Source organism: Hylaeus anthracinus, unplaced genomic scaffold (genome assembly GCF_026225885.1).
Source record: "Hylaeus anthracinus isolate JK02 unplaced genomic scaffold, UHH_iyHylAnth1.0_haploid 0, whole genome shotgun sequence".
Classification (NCBI taxonomy): domain Eukaryota; kingdom Metazoa; phylum Arthropoda; class Insecta; order Hymenoptera; family Colletidae; genus Hylaeus; species Hylaeus anthracinus.
The window spans coordinates 15,939,488-15,958,469 of record NW_026533254.1 but is presented as its reverse complement, the minus strand read 5'-3'; the positions used below and the strand labels follow the sequence as shown (position 1 = coordinate 15,958,469).

The 18,982-nt window shown below is 38.9% G+C and overlaps 3 protein-coding genes across 8 annotated transcripts; 2 read left to right on the top strand and 1 right to left on the bottom strand.

Moving 5' to 3' along the window:
* The first annotated feature begins 1,003 nt into the window (after positions 1 to 1,003).
* LOC128890428 (uncharacterized) lies at positions 1,004 to 5,957 on the top strand. 5 transcript variants are annotated; one of them, XM_054148902.1, is made up of 5 exons: positions 1,004 to 1,423; positions 4,072 to 4,206; positions 4,282 to 4,565; positions 5,006 to 5,239; positions 5,396 to 5,957. In XM_054148902.1, the coding sequence occupies exons 1-5, from the start codon at positions 1,348 to 1,350 to the stop codon at positions 5,864 to 5,866; spliced, it is 1,200 nt and encodes a 399-aa protein (XP_054004877.1). In that variant the 5' UTR covers positions 1,004 to 1,347; the 3' UTR covers positions 5,867 to 5,957. The 5 variants fall into 5 exon arrangements, with proteins under 5 accessions (XP_054004877.1, XP_054004898.1, XP_054004887.1 ...); XM_054148923.1 differs by lacking the exon at positions 1,004 to 1,423 and adding an exon at positions 1,648 to 1,963; XM_054148912.1 differs by lacking the exon at positions 1,004 to 1,423 and adding an exon at positions 3,031 to 3,834.
* Positions 5,958 to 6,146: 189 nt separating this feature from the next.
* On the bottom strand, positions 6,147 to 13,779 carry LOC128890461 (UPF0687 protein C20orf27 homolog). Of its 2 annotated transcripts, none has more exons than XM_054148959.1 (5): positions 13,607 to 13,779; positions 7,486 to 7,603; positions 7,275 to 7,412; positions 7,011 to 7,197; positions 6,147 to 6,940 (listed from the first exon to the last, which is right to left on the bottom strand). In XM_054148959.1, exons 1-5 carry the CDS (start codon positions 13,662 to 13,664, stop codon positions 6,884 to 6,886), a joined length of 558 nt encoding a protein of 185 aa, XP_054004934.1. In that variant the 5' UTR covers positions 13,665 to 13,779; the 3' UTR covers positions 6,147 to 6,883. The 2 variants fall into 2 exon arrangements, with proteins under 2 accessions (XP_054004934.1, XP_054004944.1); XM_054148969.1 differs by lacking the exon at positions 13,607 to 13,779 and adding an exon at positions 10,162 to 10,390 and having other exon boundaries at positions 6,155 to 6,940.
* On the top strand, positions 13,715 to 18,976 carry LOC128893966 (uncharacterized). Its single transcript, XM_054155308.1, has 10 exons — positions 13,715 to 13,863; positions 14,296 to 14,371; positions 14,673 to 14,764; positions 14,848 to 14,953; positions 15,023 to 15,088; positions 17,340 to 17,488; positions 18,255 to 18,333; positions 18,430 to 18,521; positions 18,615 to 18,720; positions 18,790 to 18,976. Exons 1-10 carry the CDS (start codon positions 13,816 to 13,818, stop codon positions 18,867 to 18,869), a joined length of 894 nt encoding a protein of 297 aa, XP_054011283.1. The 5' UTR covers positions 13,715 to 13,815; the 3' UTR covers positions 18,870 to 18,976.
* The last annotated feature ends 6 nt before the right edge of the window (positions 18,977 to 18,982 follow it).

The following is an 18,982-nucleotide window of genomic DNA, read 5'->3' as shown; positions in this document are numbered from 1 at the left end:
ACGGATACATCACGAATCGATTTCGATTCAGGAAAATAATTTCTTAAAGATAAGAATCTTTTTACAAATACGTTACTTGAAACATTTTTGGATTACGAAGAAGTGTTTACAGAGTGTTTTAAATACATTTATAAATGTAATTTTCGTGTGCAAGAATACGCTTTCTTTTTCACTAATTGTATGGAAGTGCAACTTCCACGTTTTCCGATTCACCGTTTCGTCTCCGTTCTGCAATTGCGAGCAGAAATCGCAAATCCTTTTTGCTCTGCATTCTTATTTAATTTGAAAACGAAGCATGTTTGCCAACGAATTTTAAAAATGAACGAATCGAAGCAAAAGGAAAATTAATTTGTCAAAATCGTGAAGTAATCGGATAATTTCTACCATCGCTTTCGATTTCTAGTAGTAATTGTTGCGAAACGAAAAGCGTTCGACTTTCGAGTGGATAGAAGGGTTAACTCGGAAGGAAAAGATATACAGGGTGTCCCAAAAATGTTGTAACACCTTGAAAGGGATGGTTCGGGAGGTGATTTGAAACAACTTTTTCCTTAGCGAAAATGTTGTCCGAGGCTTCGTTGAGGAGATATTAACGGAAAACCGCGACCAATTAGAGCTCGCGTATACTGTTGGAGCGGCCGTGGTAACGTAGGCTACGCGCTCCCCGACCAATCAGAGCGCGAGTATGCCGGAGGACCGTCCACGGTAGGCGTAGGCTACGCGCTAGGTAACCGCCCTCTGCCATCATACTCGCGCTCTGATTGGTCAGAGTTTTTCGTTAATATCTTCTCAACGAAGCCTCGGACAACATTTTCGCTAAGGAAAAAGTTGTTTCAAATCACCTCCCGAAACACCCTATTCAAGGACCTACAACATTTTTGGGACACCCTGTACAGGAGATTTTCAGTTCTTACGCTGATTATTTTCTAAACCGTACGAATATAATCCGTTCCCTTTTCGATGTATTACGAAACCTTTTGTCGAACATCGACTTTCGAGCGGATAGAAGGGTTAACTCGCGGTTGCAAGTTTCCCTCGACATCGTCGTAACAGTGCACGACGATAGCTGTAAGCTACGGTAATGTTTGGCAAGTGAGAGGCACAGGGTACCGCGGAGAATCGGTCAGTTACCTGAGAAACACTCTGGCTGGTAACAGGACGATCGAGCGTCGTCGGATCGTTAACCTCGAAGTCGCGGACGTTCTCTGGTGACGATCACCGTTTGACAGCTACGGGGATGGAAAAGTGGCGGGAAATGGCGCGTCGACGATGAACGGTGCTTGAAAATTTCGAGTTTCACGGACTTTTCCGGGCACTCGAACGTCAAAATGTGCGTACAAGCCGAATACGATGCAGTGTTTGCTGACGATTCTGTGTATCGTTCGTATGATCGCGGATTCTTCGGGAACTGTCGAGGAAGAATGGGGTAAGAGATCGATATCGATTATAATCGATGCTTCCACCGAAACGATCGTTTCTCGCATGGGTTCGTGATATAGTTACAGTCAGGCGTTTTACCATAATTTACGCTTACGAGTACCGTATAATCACTCATTAATGACTAACAGAAGCGATCGAAACGAATCATCAGGCATTAATTCATTAATAACTAGATCGCATAGATCGTAAATTAATTACACGAGTACTCGGAAAATATGCAATTACTGCTCACTTCTGTTAATAACGACATGGTTTTATGTTAGTGAAAGGAACTCCGATTCTGATATCGTTGAAGGTAGATCCCGACGTTTCCGTAGTCCACGCTGTAATTTCAGATAATTACAATTTACGTAATGACGGTGGCTGCCACAGTTCGTTGCAGTTTCCCTGTATAGGATACCGCGTGGTTCCTTTACGAGTGTTTATTGTAAGACGATAAGCTCGTTAATTGTAACACTAAAGCGACTCGAACCGGGACATTGGTCGTCATGGTAACCCCTCTGAGCAAGGAACCGTCGGATTAACGGTGAAATTGTATCTCACGACAACCACGCGAATTATTAAGACAATTATTAAGTTAGCGTGAACATCACAACGAGTCGACAAACGCTCTGCTTCTTCGAAATTGGGGCTACATTTAACAGACACTCTACGAATAGACTTCGAATCAAGTATTCAAATATCGAATATTTTTTTTTTTATTTTGTATAACATTTTAAACGATACACATTCATATCGAAACTAGTCAGAGTGACTAACCATCGATTTATCTATAATCTTAAAATCTAGATGCTTAATTTTGAAGTTCAGCCAATGGTGTTCCAAAGATTCACTTGAAAAAAAAGCTTGAAAATTTTCAAGCTCCGTTTCGAAATATATCGATCTAGTTCCAGGAACAAAACTCGCAACCGTGAATTGCTGCGAGGCTGAAAATCGATCGTCCCATTTCTCGGACCGGTTTTGCGATTGTCAAGCAGGCCAAAACGAGTTTTCATTAATCTTCGATTTCGCTCGTATTGCACACACGCTTCGACGATAATTAAATGAATTGCTGGCCGGCTGTCTAGCGCTCGGATCGCTATTTTCAATCTAGGAAAGCGTGCGTCTTACCAAAACGGAATCGGCTCGCAGCTCCCAAAAACAAATTTATGTAAATTGCTTTAAACAAAGCGTCGTAAGTACATTTATTACAAATTGTTCCTAAGTTCAGGTGCATCGGGATGTATACAGGGTGTCCTAAAAATGTTGTAACAGCTTGAAATGGGTGGTTCGGGAGGTGATTTGAAACAACTTTTTCCTTAGCGAAAATGTGCTTCGTTGAGAAGATATTAACGGAAAACCGCGACCAATTAGAGCTCGCGTATACTGTTGGAGCGGCCGTGATAACGTAGGCTACGCGCTCCCCGACCAATCAGAGCGCGAGTATGCCAATGGAGCGCCCGCTGATTGGTCAGTGTTTTCTGTCAATATTTCCTTAACAAAGCCTCGGACAACATTTTCGCTAAGGAAAAAGTTGTTTCAAATCACCCCCCGAATCACCTCTTTCAACGACTTCCAACATTTTTGGGATACCCTGTATACTTGGAGAGGTTAATTGCGGAAGCATAATGGATAACGCGTCGTAACCCCGAATATAGTAATGCTGTATGAGTTGTACATAACAATTGGACGTACACGTGGATAACAATAGTGAAAGTAGTCCCTCATTATGAAATTTAGAAATTACAGGTTTGAAGGCCTGAAGGTTCCAATGATACGTATCGTTTGTGTTCTTTCTCTATTTTTCACGCGAGCCTTTAATTTACTATTAAATAATAACCGATAGAAATCTTATCGTCTCAGAATGTTGAGAACGGAATGCTACGGGACTTCGAAGAGTTTGGGTGTAAAATAAACTCGAAAGTTGTTTCGACTGCTATCGAGCACATAACGAGGTTATGAGTCTTACCTGAACCAGGTTCGAGATGCATCTGCATGTGGGTGAATGTGGGATAGTGTGGGACGATGCGCACACATACCCATCATTCGATAACCTTACCGAGTCCAGATGCAATGAAAGTAGAACCTCTCTAGGCTGTTTGTTTTTTCTACCTAAATCCATGTACCACATACCGAAACGAGAACTGCGAATGAACAGGTTCTGTAATAAATATATTATGTTATTGTCGGCAAACGTTGGCGTCGTTGCCCATAATCGACGTATGCGGCGCCTGATCCCTGCGTTTCTCTCCCATTAACCTCCGCGTCCAAGATTTACATACTCCACGAAGGATAATTAGATAATCGGTTCACGTAGACGAGAAGATTGCAAGTATCAGATATTAATTCGAAGCAACCTGTTGCCCCTATTGGTCTAACCTATAAATGAAGACGTATCGAGGGAATGGGCCCTTGAAAGTATCGAAAGCAAACTATTGTAACCCTTTCCCCCATTATTATGTAAAATAATATTTGTTCCAATAAATATAGCTTCTATGAAACTATTTCTCGTTACGTATGGTAACAATTAATATTAAATTCAGTTCGCTCGCTTCTTTTAAGTTACAAGGAATGTTCTTTTTTCAATTCGTGATCAATATTTGTTATCAAAGCAAAAGAGATATGCCGCATTATCGTGGTAATTATTAATTACAGCAAAAAGATTAGTACGAGACTGGGCCCCACTGGTATGGCTGGCACCTGGAGAACAGTTTCTGCCTCTCGGGGTACCCGAGTTCCTAGACAACATGCAAACCGACGATGACTACCTTCGTACCAGTATCGACGTAGGTAAATGATACATTGTAACGTATATGTATTTAAATGTTATCTCTTAACGGAAAATAATGGGTGGTCGATTCGTAGAAACGTTGTTAAGGAATCGATCCTCCTTCTTGTACGGTCGGAAGCCAGCGGATTCGGTGCCTGTCTACGCTGTGATCAAGAATTGCCTCAATCCTTTGGAGGCTTCCAAGGACGCGATAAAATCAACGGCGGCGAGAGAAGAGAAGAAATTATGGAAGAAAGGGAGCGAGGTGATGATACACTCGCGAAGTGCGCTCGTAATGGATGATTTTGGGTCGTCGATGATCTTGACCAACGATCTCCCGGGGAAAGTTTGGAAGAGCGACTCTAAACTTGGCGCGGAGGTACATATCCCTCGATGTAACCAATGAGAGTCTAATCACGTGATCCTGTTTACTTATCTCTGTTTCAAACTGAGCGAAAACTTGTTTTATGTTACCATAATATTAGGTTGTCCCAAAAGTTTCTTTCGCTTTATTAATAATTAATACATGCACAATATTTTATGTTTTATGTTACGTTACTGAATTGTGCACGATTACATTTTGCTCCATTACTGTTACAACATGAATATCAATGAAATTAGATTGTCTATTTATGTATATAAACACGACCACTAAAAATAATTGTGTGCAACTCGCGAAAGAAACTTTCGGGACAACATAATAATTTATACCTATAAAGTGGACCTAACCCTTAAAATAGAAGTTGAAAAGTCTAATGAAATCCACTAATTAATTTAATTCTCTTCAATTTCTCAACCTGTTTATGTAACTGCTTGCAGAAAACCGTAGATTTCGAAAAAAAGAAGAAAAAAGGGAACAGGTCCCGGAAGCTGCGCTTTCACGTGACCTATTGGATGTTCTATCCGTTCAGCGAGGGAAAGGCAGTCTGTGTTCTGGATCTCGGATTTTTTGGTAGCTGGCCGATACCCACTGTAGGCGGAATGTGCCTTGGAATCCTCAAAGAGTATGGCAGTCACGTGGGCGATTGGGAACACATGAGTCTTTATTTCAAGGTAGAAGAGCCACGTGTCACTCTTCAGGTTGATACTATTATACCTATCAGACTCAATCGTTGTTATGTTTACCTGGACATTTAGCCATGCTGAACGTAGCGTAGTACGATAGCGGAATAACGTATAGCTTTAACACCTTTTCCTGTTTTAATTTAGGATGCCAGTCACCCTTCAGCGATGTACGTGTCCGCCCACGACGCTGGAGCGTTCTACAGATACGATCTACGAAGTGGTACCTTCGTTTACGAAAGTCAAGAGACGCGCAAAGGGATCTTTCAAAAGCCCATCTTCCCAGAAAGAGTTTTCACCGCTGGCGGTTCGCACCCGATACTGTTCAGCGCTCGTGGATCTCACGGACTCTGGACAGCGCCAGGAAAACACAAATTCGTCAGGTTACCCCGCTTGTACGACGAAAGCGGCTTCGGTACGGCTTGGCCGACGTGGAAGAAGATGGAAATGCTTCTGAAAGAGGACAATGGCATTCTACCGACTTGGATGACTTTCAGGGGCAAGTGGGGCAATCCCAAAAGCAACTGTCATCCTCTGGCCAAGCTTGGCTTCAATATCTGCGAATTCGTCGACGGACCCACCGGCATTCCCATGAAAAAGTCAAGTTTTCGGTGCTGACGCTAACAAGGTGACCTCTATCCTTAGCAAGGTCCTAGTTTTGTTTCTGCTCGACGAAAAGATAAAGATCTAATTCAACGTAACGGAGAAAGTAACGTAATTGTAGTTGCGAGAGTTTAATTGGCTAATTAACTTTTTATCCAGCAGATTATATCAAGTTTAAAGGTATCCTCGACTCTGAGGATCCGGATGTGTCGGTTTACCCTCTGCATATTAATCACGGACTGGGTTTAACGCAGGGCAATTGACGGAACACAAGGCGTTTGATTTTTCGTTGAAGTCGTTCGTTTTTAATAATTCGTTTTTAGCTTAGCGAGGAACTAGAAAATAGCGTCGTCGTTCGTATAGTTCGTTCGTTTTGATTGAATGTTTTAAAGCCTACGTTCGATGTAAAACGATAATAAAATACAATCTCACTTATTACAGGTAGATTGACAGTGATTATTAAAAGGTGTAGTAAACTTTATAGGCATTGCGTGATACGTACTCGTTGAAGAAGATAACAGTAGGCAAATGTGGCACTTAGCAGTTACTCGTAATTACATATACCCGGCTGCGATCCTTCGAGAAAGGCTAATTGAAGGAACACTTTAGCTTCTTGCGCCGAAATGCCATCGTCTCCGTAAAATCGACGCAAGAGGAGAGAGTCCCAGCGTTGGTCTACGCTAGGCCAACGCAACAAACTCGAGAGAAGCTCGTCACTGAACGTTGTGTACTTTGAAAGTTACGACGTGCAATTTTAAGGGGTGAAGTAGATTATGTTCATTTTTTCTTCTTCTTGGTTTGTCATATGTGGTTTCCTACGTTTGAAAGTTAAGACACGTGCATTCGATATCATATGTCTACTAAAATAGCGATCACCAAGATCCATTAGTCGCCGCGATTCTCTGAAGAATTGCACGTTCAACGTTCGAAATGAGAAACGTTCTCGTGCTCTGGTTTCATCTCTTGAGAGATTCTTCGTCGTTAACCCGGAACGTGTGACGTTCTTCGTGAACCAGGACACTAGCTTTCTGTTCAAAGATTCTGTCGGCTTGGCATGCTCAGGGATGCTCTCAGTTTCATACCCAGCACCTGTGGAAAAAACACTCGACTCTTAGATATTCGAGCTACAGTAACGTATCAGCGAGATCTACTCGGAGACCTCATCTTCGTCCGGTCTCTCCACTCCGATACTGCGTATACCGTTCCTCAGCAACGGGGTGCCCTTGTCTTTCCCCAAGACACGCGCGTTCAATTGGATTTTTAGCGGCGTTCCTGCCTTGCAACACATTATCTCCACCTCCTCCTTCAGGATCTTCTCTTTGTACGCCAGCAGCGCCACCTTCAACCTGTTACAGAGAAAAAGAGATCAAATACAAAAAGATACAATCGACTGTACACTGTGTAAGAAAGAAATGTATCGTACCTCAGGCCATCCTTCTCTTGTCCCAAATCAACAATGTGACAATTAGGATTGTGATTTCCAGTGACTATGGCAGGGGCTAGTGTCTTCCCATCACCATGTACACATAGATTCCATGGGACGGAGAAGTCCACGTGGTACCTGAAAAAAGAACATAGTACATTATGACGCGAACAATTAGAATTAATTAAAAAAGAAATTATAGTGATGCAACCTGTGATGAAGCTGTAAGAATCCAAGATGAACATCTATTTGTCCGTGTCGCTGGGGTTGTATCATAATATTGTTGTCTTTCCCAAGGCCGCTTCCCCCACTGAAGTGCACGTGATGCTCTAAACATATTTAGTCGGTAAATAAATATACTCATATCGCGAGCTTGAAAAGTACTACATTATAACTTCGACTTTTCTCCTATCATCAAACTACTCTGAGTTCTCTTTACAATTTTATGCAACGATGTTTAAACGCGTTCGTCACGATAAACGTAAGAAATTTTATTATAAAAGACACGTGGTAATATTATTTTAAATTGAAAATACTTTCTCTATTCTACGAATTGCTCGGGACAGCAATTTTTGTTAACTTGAATCGTAAAGATTTAATTTGAGCGTACAGAGAACACCTATATTATCGATCGGTTTGTTGTCCTAAGATTTTCGCGATTATAGATTATACGGTTTCGTTGAGAGCTCCTAAACACGATTTACGATTAGTCTCCTCTAGTTTAGAAATCAAGCGAAGTGATTTGTGTCAGTTGAAATCTCTATCGTCACGAGAATTCAATTGTTGTCATGTGTCGAGCTAGAAGCCAGACCGTAAATTCTCATCGCGGTAGTTTTACTGGACAATTGAATGAGATTTTGAAGTAGAATGTGTACAATTTTATTTTGGTACTTTCTTGCTAGTATCAGACTGATAACATTAAATATTTGGGTCGATTCTATAGTCCGCACATATCTGAACGCATTTTGTTTTTATACATAGTAAATAAAGATACTTAATATCTTTGTAAAAAATATCTATTATTTTTTTGGTTATGTTTCCAGTATCCACGTTTTTCTAATACAAATTTCGTAATAAATAAACATTCTACAGAAGTTCCGTAATTATTGTAGTTTGAAATAATTTCGAAATTTTGAAAATTTTGTTTAATATTATCTCTCGAGTCTTCTTGATCATTTTGTAAATATTGCCCGTGGTACGATTAAAAATGATAAAACAGATCCGTACAATTTACTCGTTCAAGAACACAATAATTATCAAGGTTTCGCTGTTGATCTCGATTATCTCCTCGTTGTACTTTCTAATTCACTGATAATTGCTTCACGTTCCTAACTAGATCTAGAGAGTAACATATCAGTTGCAAACATAAGCATTAACATCATAATCTTTCAACGCGAGTACGCACATACTCGTGTTGTTGTACTTTGTCCTTATTATATGTATCGTATCATCGTGATAATTCAATAGAAACCTTGTTATTATAGCTGTACCGATAGAAAGTAAATTACACCGACACAAATAGAAATAATGACTTATAAGGAATCGCGTTAGTCGATACTTATTGCACGTAGGCGTATTTGACGAGGTTTCAAACGTCAGTCGGAAAAAATCAAGTTTTATAAATGTGTTGTACGTTTGTGATTTTTTATTTTTTTTTATTTTTTTTTGAGTATCTTCTACTCGAGGAAAATAAATACAGGGTGGTCCAAAAATGTTGTAACACCTTGAAAGGGGTGGTTCGGGAGGTGATTTGAAACAACTTTTTCCTTAGCGAAAATGTTGCTCGAGACTTCGTTGAGGAGATATTAACGGAAAACACTGACCAATCGGAGCGCGTGGATACTGTTGGAGCGGCCGTGGTAGCGAAGGCTAACGTGCTAAGCGGCTGGGCTCATACGCTACCGCGAGCGCTCCATCGGCATACTCGCGCTCTGATTGGTCAATGTTTTCCGTTAATATCTCCTCAACATAGCCTCGGACAACATTTTTACTAAGGAAAAAGTTGTTTCAAATCACCTTCCGAACCACCCCTTCCAAGCTGTTACAACATTTTTGGGACACCATGTAATAGATAATTGAAGATCGACCTAAATATTTAATATCGTTACGCGGAATTGTATACGCTGAAGCAGCTAAGAGAAGTATATCGATGTTCATATAAGCAGGCCAGGCTCAAGGGTATACGACGACTTTAGATTGCATTAGTTAATGGCGCCACTAGGCCGCATTAGTTGATGGTGTCCCGCCAAAATGTTTTTCGCGTACTATGAACTTTATAACTGTCGAATATATATCATTATTCGAAATATAATTGAAAAAGAAAACGTATACTTTTCGCAACAATCCTTCACTGTAAATTAAAACATATAAGTAACGAAAATGGAATAGTAACTATTACGAAATTGATAAAATTGAATCGTAGCAATAAAATTGATAAAAATACAATCGCTGATTAGATCAGTTTTGGGTCGCGTACGCACAGAGTTGGAATCGTAGTATAATACGATCGAACGTGTGGAGTTTCATGGAAACAACGCGAACGCGGGAAAACGACGAAAAATCGAAGTGTCTGTTGGGAACGAAGAATGCAAAGTTCGATAGCTGACAAGTTCGAAGTGGCGCGCTTTCAAATGACCCAGATACGAACCTAACCTAACACACCAGCGACAAACCGGTCTTAGAAAATGCATCGAGATACGATTTTTTCAGGATTTTGTCCGAACGCGATTGTTGTTCGTTCGAAAGGTTAATAGGTTCGTGTGAGTCTAGCTTCGATAACCTACGAATAGTCTGGAAAATGCGGTCAAAGATGATGGATCTTAACCGCGATAAAATAACCTCGCGATGATCGAGATGGCAATAGCAGGATTTTTTAATGATTCGTTACCTTTATCTCCCATGTTTTGTAAGGCAATGTGGCAGTTGTACTTTCATACTACACAGAACTAATTTAATATTCCCTGGCGTAACGATAACTGTAACTACTTATGTGTATTGGTGCATGTGTCACTGCTGCATAGTATGCAATGCATGCTTCCTATCGCATCGAGTGGTTCGGCGTCTCGACGCTGGATGCCAGCACTCTCCAGCGCCGACTGCGCGAATTTTTTTCATCGAAACGTTTCACGAATTTTTAATCTTGAGATCAATACTTCTTAGAGCAACCCTTGCTTAATTTCATTCCGCAGTGCTCCACGAGAAGAAAACAATCAAATATCAGATTTACTACGGTGGTCTATGCGGTTTTCTTTCGTGTTTGTTAGAGCGTTACTTCTACACAACTTTCTTGTAACATTCTTTCTTGGAATATTTGGAAGTATATTTTTTAGAGGGATTCAAGAGTGCGTGATATAATCGAGGTGACGCAAGGTCACAAGTAAGAGATTTTGTAGCTCTGTGTTTATTGTTATCTTCGAATGTGTACAAAGAAAAATGCATTATTTACTAAAACTATTATCTCGTTCTCTTTACGACATTATCGTCATATTATTAATGCTTATTTTTGTAGCGTTACGTAAATTTGTTTCGGTTTCTATAATTTCTTTTTCATCTCTGACTTCGCCTGATATTGTTATTAAATATAAATTTAATATATATTAAATATATATTTAACATATGTTAGTATTATTTTATAATGCAGAGAAATACCTATGGTTCCCTGTACACAAATTTTAATTTAAAGCGTGTCTTTGATATTCTTCTTTAAAAATAATTTCCGTTAAACGGAAAATTACACGGAAACGTGATCAGTTTAAATCTTCTTTAATCGAGTCTGCTATACATATAAGGCAGACAATTTTTTCAAGTGCAACATAATTTGCAGTCGATTATATACGAGCGCGTCGGTAGTCTATCATAAATTATCCCCAGCGTACTTATCGAGCTATAGATCTTTAAGTGAAACACAATCCGCGTTGAAAATCATGCCAATGATAATCATTACCACGTTAATGAGAGACGGCGGTAATTCCTTTCAAATGGTTTCGTTGAATATGTAGCGAGCCATGAGTCACTGGGTCATATGATTTACAGGCATGCCAACCGTAGGTAACAATTGGCACCTCTCGAGAGGGATCTCAACAGGGATATTCACCTGTACATAACCTCATCGTTCCATCCCTTCGGTGATTCATGATACACAAAATAAATTGTTCTTGGTGCCGTCATAAATATTAACGTTAATTTCAACGTATTGTTTATAATTCCTACGACTAAAGAACGCATTCATTCTTTCATAATATAACTGTTTGAGTCGATGATTAGATACTACGAAATCTTGTCTTTCATCAATCGATCAACATCCATTGCGTGACTCGAGTTGTCAATTTCTATTTCTGTTATTCACGAGTCGAAGAATGTATAGATACATAGAAAAAAAGATAACAAAATCCTTAGCAAAAATCTATACGTCGACCCTATACGATGTCCTATACATGTGCCTGAAAAATAAAGAGGTTCGAAAGTAACAACGGTAATAATTAGACTGCGGATCTTTATGCAAAATAAAATCTTCGCAAACGTGCCTACAAAAATTGAACCTAAATAGGAATTTATTTTGTTCTGCAAATATTGTAACGTAAACTTTACTTTCGATCTTTTTTATATTCATGCATATTGTTTGCGTTTTGTAGTTTCATGGACATTCAAATTTCCTATAAATGCGTAAAGATCCGCATTCTAGTAATAATAATAGTAATAAAGGTAATAAGGATAGATGGATCTAATGATAATAGTTTACGTCGATTAACAGTGTTGCCGGCGTAATAACTTCTACTTGCATCATGAGCACGCCTAATTAAATCTCATAATTGACTTTGTAAAATCATCGACGATCCTTCACCGCGAGTATAATGTTACTAACATCACCGTGACCTTCGTGCGCGCGCGCGCGCACAGGTAGAGGGGAAGCACAGAAAGAAATCACGTGCGACGGTTTTCAGATCCAGAGTTGAAATTCGATCGATGCGTACGTAGATGACAATAACGCGGGATTCGTCGGTTTTGATGAATTATTCATGATCGCCTCGGGCCACCTTCGAACGAACCCGTCTCCTTTACGACTTTTCTCTCATTCTTTTTTCTGCTGAAAAAGCACGACGAGACGAAGTTTACTCGACTGGCTCGAATTCTAGGAATTTGGATGATCTCGATTCGAATGAAGCTGGATGATCGATCGCTCCGATAACTACTACGGGACGTTCCGATAATTCAAAATAAAATTGTGGGATAATAAATTTTGATCGGCATGCGTGAAATTTTTCTTTGAATTTTAATAAATCATACCTGTGTTCTATATACATTTTTTGTTTTTATTAATATTGTGTTTCTTATTTCATCACATTTACTATGACTTGTCATAACATACTGTAACAGTTAACACGGCGTTATCAAAGTTTATATTTGTGTCCCGTTGTGCTATTATCGGCATAAGCGCAACAAGTAAGCTGCTGAATTGCAGATGTCTTGTGAAAATGACCAACAGTGTTATTTATTATTATTTTTACATTTAAATCGATGCAAGCAATTTATTTGACCTCTTCGACCCTTTCTCGGAAAGGTTAAAATAAATGTTTTTGATTTCACGAGCAGGAGTCGATTAAATGCTAACTAGCTAACTACCATTGCTTAATGGGATGAGAAGAATCTCGATCGAGTGTTGTTTGTTATGTTTCTTAAACCGCAAGAGGCATTCTCGAGGCAGCCGAGAAATAATTTCCATGGTTAATTTTCATGTTACACGTCCAGGCAACTTTGGACGAGGACGTATAGATTACGATTATGTAAATAATACTGAAAAACGTCGCGAACGTGCACTATAATTGTTTACACGAGTTTGCTCAAACTGTTCAGATTCAACATTTACGATAGTTACTCGATACCGAAATGTTGTCGTTCAATATTTCGGTAAAAATTGTCCAAGACAGATTATCATAATTAATCAACGGTAAAATAAATGGTACTATTATGTTATTGCTATATAGTATGTACTATTGTATTACTTGTTGAACTACGAGCACCGATGTTTTTATTAATTAAATAAAAATGCCAAAGGTGTTTAAATTGTCTTTTCGTTATAACGGTATACTATATGAAATTATCACGACATAAACAACAAAACTAACTCCTTTATAATACTATTTTTTTATACGAATAATTTAACGTGCCCGTCCAAGACAAGGTTCAAGGCCAAGATCCTTCGCTTCGGAAGGAAAAAAAAATAGAAAAAAAAAAAAGAAAGAAAGGAACTACCGTAACGGTAATTTGTCAAGGCGGATGTGTTCTTCGGCATCTTTGGAGTTATTATGTAACCGACGAATGTTATGGCACGTTACCAGAGGCGTATCGGGTCGCTATTGCCCACGAAAGAAGCAATCGATGTACCCGAGCCATGGAAGGAGAAATCACGACACACACACGTCCGTGCGTGTGCGATGATCGAATCTCGAACTATAAAAACGGCCAAGGAACACTGGATGTGCATTCAGTTCTCAGTTAACATCTGGCCCGACTTTACCCCCCGATTACCAGCTCCAGAATAAACATGAAGACCGTCGTTATCGTCGCTGCCATCTGCCTCGTCGGTGCCATGGTAAATTTCTACGGCTTCCACTCGTTGTTTACTCGCCCTTGAACGGACTCTCGAAACTCCAACGGAAAGAACGAAAAGTTTCCTAATAATGGCTAGTCTTCGTTTCACAGTTCTTTCGCCTAGTAACAGTCGAGAATTTTGTATATTAAATTTCCAATGTATCGATTTTCCAATTTTCAAGAAATCATTATTTAATTAGTGATTAGGTTGTATAACGGAAACAGAAAGTGCACATTTTTTTTTCAAATAAATAAAGTTAGATGGTATTTATAAGACTGGAGGGCAGAGGAAAGTAAATTTCGAACTTTTTCAACACAGTTAACCGAATGGCGCTCGTTTTGTTTGCAATAGTGCAGCTGTAACGAATTAATACGAGTACGAATAAATTCACGGATTTTTTCGCATTTTTTTTTTTTTTTTTTTCTTATTTAGGCACTGTCCGAGGAACAGAAAACCAAACTGAGGGAATACAAGGACGCGTGCATCACCGAAACCGGCGTCGATTCGCGTAAGTTGAATAAAATGTGTTTTCCTGTCTTTCAAAGTTTTGGAAATAAAAATAAAAATTGTTACTCTTCGCAAGTACGTCGGGAATGGATCAGGGAAGTTTCCCCGATTAAAATGAGTCCAAACACGGTATGCCTCGGATTATTTTTAACTATACACGACTTATAGTTTGTCGAAAGCGATTGGCATAACTCCCGGCAAAAAATAGCGCGACGTGTTTGGGCTCGTTTTTCATCTCTATACTTTCGTAAAGGTACGACGTAAAAATCGTTATCGCATTAATCGTTATCTGTTACCCCCAGAGGTCGTAGATGCCGCGAAGAACGGTAATTATGATAAGACCAACGAAAAAATGAACTGCTTCTCCGCCTGCATGCTGAAGAAGGTTAAAATTGTAAGTGGCGTAGGATCTTTCAGGCGTTTATCCTGTAACTCAACGTTCAAGAGTTTTTATTTTAATTTTTATTTCGTTAATAGATGGACGAGGACGGAACTCTCAACGAGGAAATGGCAAGGAAGAGGGCACCAGCTGGAGTTTCCAAGGAGCAGATCGACGATGTTCTCAACAAGTGCAGAGGCACCAGTAAGTGCAACGTTACGATTATTAATCGTATCGATAGTATTAATTAATTAACGAATACGGTACTTTCAGCCGGAGCCAATATTTGCGAGAAGGGAGGTAACATGATGACGTGTTTCATAGAGAACAAGACCTTCAGCGTATTCAATTAAAGCACGAATTACCAACGGAGATCATCTAGGATTACAGGATTGTTACTTCTCGTGCGGAGATTACCGCAACTCGCTTGCAGATATAAGTTCGAATGATAATCAACCGAACTCGACGTCCGTCTGTTTTACTAGTTCTGAATACGTTTGAATAAACACAAAGAGAATAAATAAATTGGTTATCACGTATCTGTTCCACTCGTCTGACCTGTTATATCATTATCTACTTCCATGATTGTGAACATTTGTATGCTTGAAAGATTCTCCATAATCTTGACTTATTAAACGGGGAGTCGAAGATAGAATCGATTTTATTTAAATTCAACGATATCTCGCGAATTACTTCGAGTTCCAACGTATTCCTATGAACTCTCCTAAAATTTTTCGAGTTCCAACGAATTCCTGTAAATTTCCATGAAGTACTTCGAGTTCTAACCATTTGCTAGGAATTCTCATGAATTTCTACGAGCTCCAAAGAATTCCTGTAAATTTCTGTAATTTCCTATGAATGATCCCTTCTAATTATGAATTCCAAAAAATTTCAGTTTCAATTTAGAATCATGAATTTGAACAAAGTGGTTGCACAGCGTTCCAATAAGCTTGAAAGTCTTCTGACCGAGTATGATGTCCTTAGAGATTGATAGCCCCCCTACGACTGCACAGATCGCAACAGTCGCAACGAAAGAAAAAATAAAATTCAATTAAAAAAAGTATCGTTCGCAGAGACGCTAAACAAAACGCGATTATTTATATGTCGACCAACCGATAACCTTTATAACTGGCGTTGCTCTTGGACATTAGGGATGTCTATCGAATCGTGCATAAAGACTGTCAATTCCATTTATAACAATGAATCGCGAGGCTGCTTGCTTGATCAATAATAAAGAAAGTGTAAATAAATAAATCGTCTACAGAATCTGATTACTTTAAAGTAAATTTATTTACCTAAGCTTCCCTAAGCGTGTCCCTAAGCTTGACACACCAGTAAAATTCTTAATAATAACAATAATTTAAGAGAAAGAAAAAAAAACAATAGTTCCTATCATTTATTATTTATGAAGAACTCTTCTCTTTCATGTTAATCGCCATCTGGTGGTGAATAGGGCGAACTAAAATCCGAAGTTTGGTCAGCGCTTCTATCGGGAAAACGCCCAAATTTGTCCTCGAATAGTTCCCCCTGTTAACGTACGATGGCGCCATTTGTTTGTTCAAAAAAATAATATAGGATTCAAGGGTTGCAAAATAATTCTCATTCATATTTTAATATCACAATGCTTGTCTGCTAATTTTTTATTAGATATATTTATTTTTTATATTAATATAAACAAATAGCGCCATCTAACGTTGAGAGTGGGAACTATTCGAGGACAAACTTGAGCGTTTTCCCGATAAGGGCGCTGATCAAACTTCTAATTTACTTCATCCTATTCACCGCGAGATGGCGCTGCCCCGTGGAGCGAAGGTTTGAACAATTACTTATGTAATCAATAATAATAATTCCATCGACGATATTCATATATATTTAAACAATAGTTTCTTGTCCATTCAGCAGGAAACTTTGACCAAGGATGTCAAATAAGCATTAATATTGCAAGAAGGACATATTACTCGAGAGTATTGCACATTAATAAAACGGACGCAATTGATTTTTTTTTTTAAACCGACCTTGCTGAAGCTACTACTAACAAGTGCCTATAGAAATCGATTTAACGACGGCGTCTTTACGGCTATCGATAATGTCAAGCCATCCGATACTGTTGTAACGATCATTTTTATATCGAATTTCCGGTGCGTATGCTATAAAATCGATAACAGACGTGGAAATAAAATCACGACGTAAAGCAATGTGAATTTCATTTAGACATATTTTTCCATTGTTCCCAACATGCCGGAGACTATCTAAATAATTCAATACCGAAGTAAATAATAATTATAAACAACTCATCCAGCATTCGAATATTGTAAAACTTTGACAAATAATTTCCGACAATAATCGCAAGTATTTTATTCGTTGGTGAAAGAAATGAACGTTATGGGAAATTTAAGAAGGTTGACGAGTCCGCCTGCATCCTACTATAGGCCACCACGTAATTACGGAATATTATAGTAATTTGTCATACACGAAGGTAGATCTGGTACCTGTTGAAGAATGAAGTAATAATTATTCATCACGGTGGAAGGAGAAGTCGAGGAACGCGCGTCGAGTTGAAGATAATTGTAATTGCACTTCGCCCTATAAGAACTCCCGATTAACAACACGAGCATTCAGATCCTGGCGGACATTCGATCTTGTTCATTGTTCCCGCTGAAACATAATCGCTTCACTTCTCGCCCAGCAACCATGAAGACCGTGGCCGTCGTCTTCGTCCTCTTCGTCGCCAGCGCCCTGGTAACTTTCGTGATTTTCTTTTATTCACTCGATTTCATTCTACCTCACCTGGCTTTATTATGAAAACACATTTGTAACGCGATGTGTTTTCCAAATTTTTTTTTTTTTTTTTTTTGAGTTAATCGTGACAGTTATCGAATTTTTGAAATTGTCGAAATTTTATTCAACTTTAACACTATTCGAATATTTCGTTTGCAATGTATGTCAATTTACAAGAAAAGAACGAATAAGAAAACGAACGAATATGAGTCACGCGAATCACGGACTGTAACTGTATTGCCAGTTTATGACAGCACTGGGAATACCGCGAACGCTGCACGTAACGAATAAATAAATAACTGATTGGTCAATTAAAATCGAGAGTTCGCGTGAGAAGGAATCGTAATTGCAATCAACAGCCTCCTCAGTTTTCCTCAAATCTTCGTCTTGAGAACCACTGGTAGCCCATGTTTTTTTTTGGAATCTACGTGAGAACCCCTTTCATTTGAGTACCATGTCGAGGTACCACAAAAAAAAAACAAAAATTAAACGAGAACCGCTAAAAATAAACAATTGCTCGATGACCTAAACATTATTTGTTTGAGAACGACTGAAATGTTAATCATCACGAATGGAACTCATGTTCCATTTTTCCAAGCTCTAAAACGAAATGAACCCTCACCCTGAAACTAATAACCTTCTAATATACATTTTCTAAATCGCTACATAATTTGCAATAATTTTGTACAGACGTTTATGTTGCACTAATCGTGCTTGTATGTTTTAGGCAGAACTTACGGAGCAGCAAAAATCCGATCTGTCCAAGTTCGCTGATGACTGCATGACGGAGATCGGTATCGAGTCTGGTGAGTGAAAATTTGGTCCAAAATTGAGTCCAAACTAACGTGGGATGTTAAAATTAACATCGGGACACGGATGGTAAATTTGTCGAAATCTTACAGAATCGATCAAGAAAATGATAATTGGCCAAGAACCGGAAAAGAACGGTAAATTCAATTGTTACGTGTCCTGCGTTTTAAAGAAGATCGGAATTGTAAGTTACGTAAAACAATTTCAAACTGTTACAATATTAAAGAAATCCAAAATATTTAAATACTAAAGCAATAAGAATTGAATATTACTCTAGATACAAGAGGATGGTTCCATCAACGTAGACGTTGTCAGACAAGAGGCTCCTGCAGACATTCCCAAAGAAGCCATCGAAGATCTCATTAGTAAATGCAAAGACACCAGTGAGTAAAGAAATGCAAGAATATAATGGTTTGCAGCGTTAAATGAAATGAAATCGACTATCATTACAGCCGGCGCCGACGATTGCGAGAAGGCCGGCAACTTGATAAAATGCTTCGTGGAGAACAAAACCTTCAACTTGTTTAATTAGATCTCGAAAACGCGTCGCTACTGTAGTTGACATTCTGGCACTGTTATTTGACGTAATTAAGCGGCATGTACTTATAGAAAAAATTCAATAAACGAATACTCTGTTGATACTCT

Bases quoted from the DNA above. Each gene is read 5' to 3' on its own strand.
- LOC128890428 (XM_054148902.1), top strand. From the start codon at position 1,348: ATGCAGTGTTTGCTGACGATTCTGTGTATCGTTCGTATGATCGCGGAT. The intron at 4,566-5,005 runs GTACATATCCCT...AACTGCTTGCAG, and splicing joins ACTCTAAACTTGGCGCGGAG to AAAACCGTAGATTTCGAAAA. The intron at 5,240-5,395 runs GTAGAAGAGCCA...GTTTTAATTTAG, and splicing joins ACATGAGTCTTTATTTCAAG to GATGCCAGTCACCCTTCAGC.
- LOC128890461 (XM_054148959.1), bottom strand. From the start codon at position 13,664: ATGGCTCGGGTACATCGATTGCTTCTTTCGTGGGCAATAGCGACCCGA. The intron at 7,604-13,606 runs GTAACGTGCCAT...AAATATGTTTAG, and splicing joins AGCGACCCGATACGCCTCTG to AGCATCACGTGCACTTCAGT. The intron at 6,941-7,010 runs GTCTCCGAGTAG...TTTTTTCCACAG, and splicing joins AGAGACCGGACGAAGATGAG to GTGCTGGGTATGAAACTGAG.
- LOC128893966 (XM_054155308.1), top strand. From the start codon at position 13,816: ATGAAGACCGTCGTTATCGTCGCTGCCATCTGCCTCGTCGGTGCCATG. The intron at 17,489-18,254 runs GTAACTTTCGTG...TGTATGTTTTAG, and splicing joins TCTTCGTCGCCAGCGCCCTG to GCAGAACTTACGGAGCAGCA. The intron at 18,721-18,789 runs GTGAGTAAAGAA...CTATCATTACAG, and splicing joins TAGTAAATGCAAAGACACCA to CCGGCGCCGACGATTGCGAG.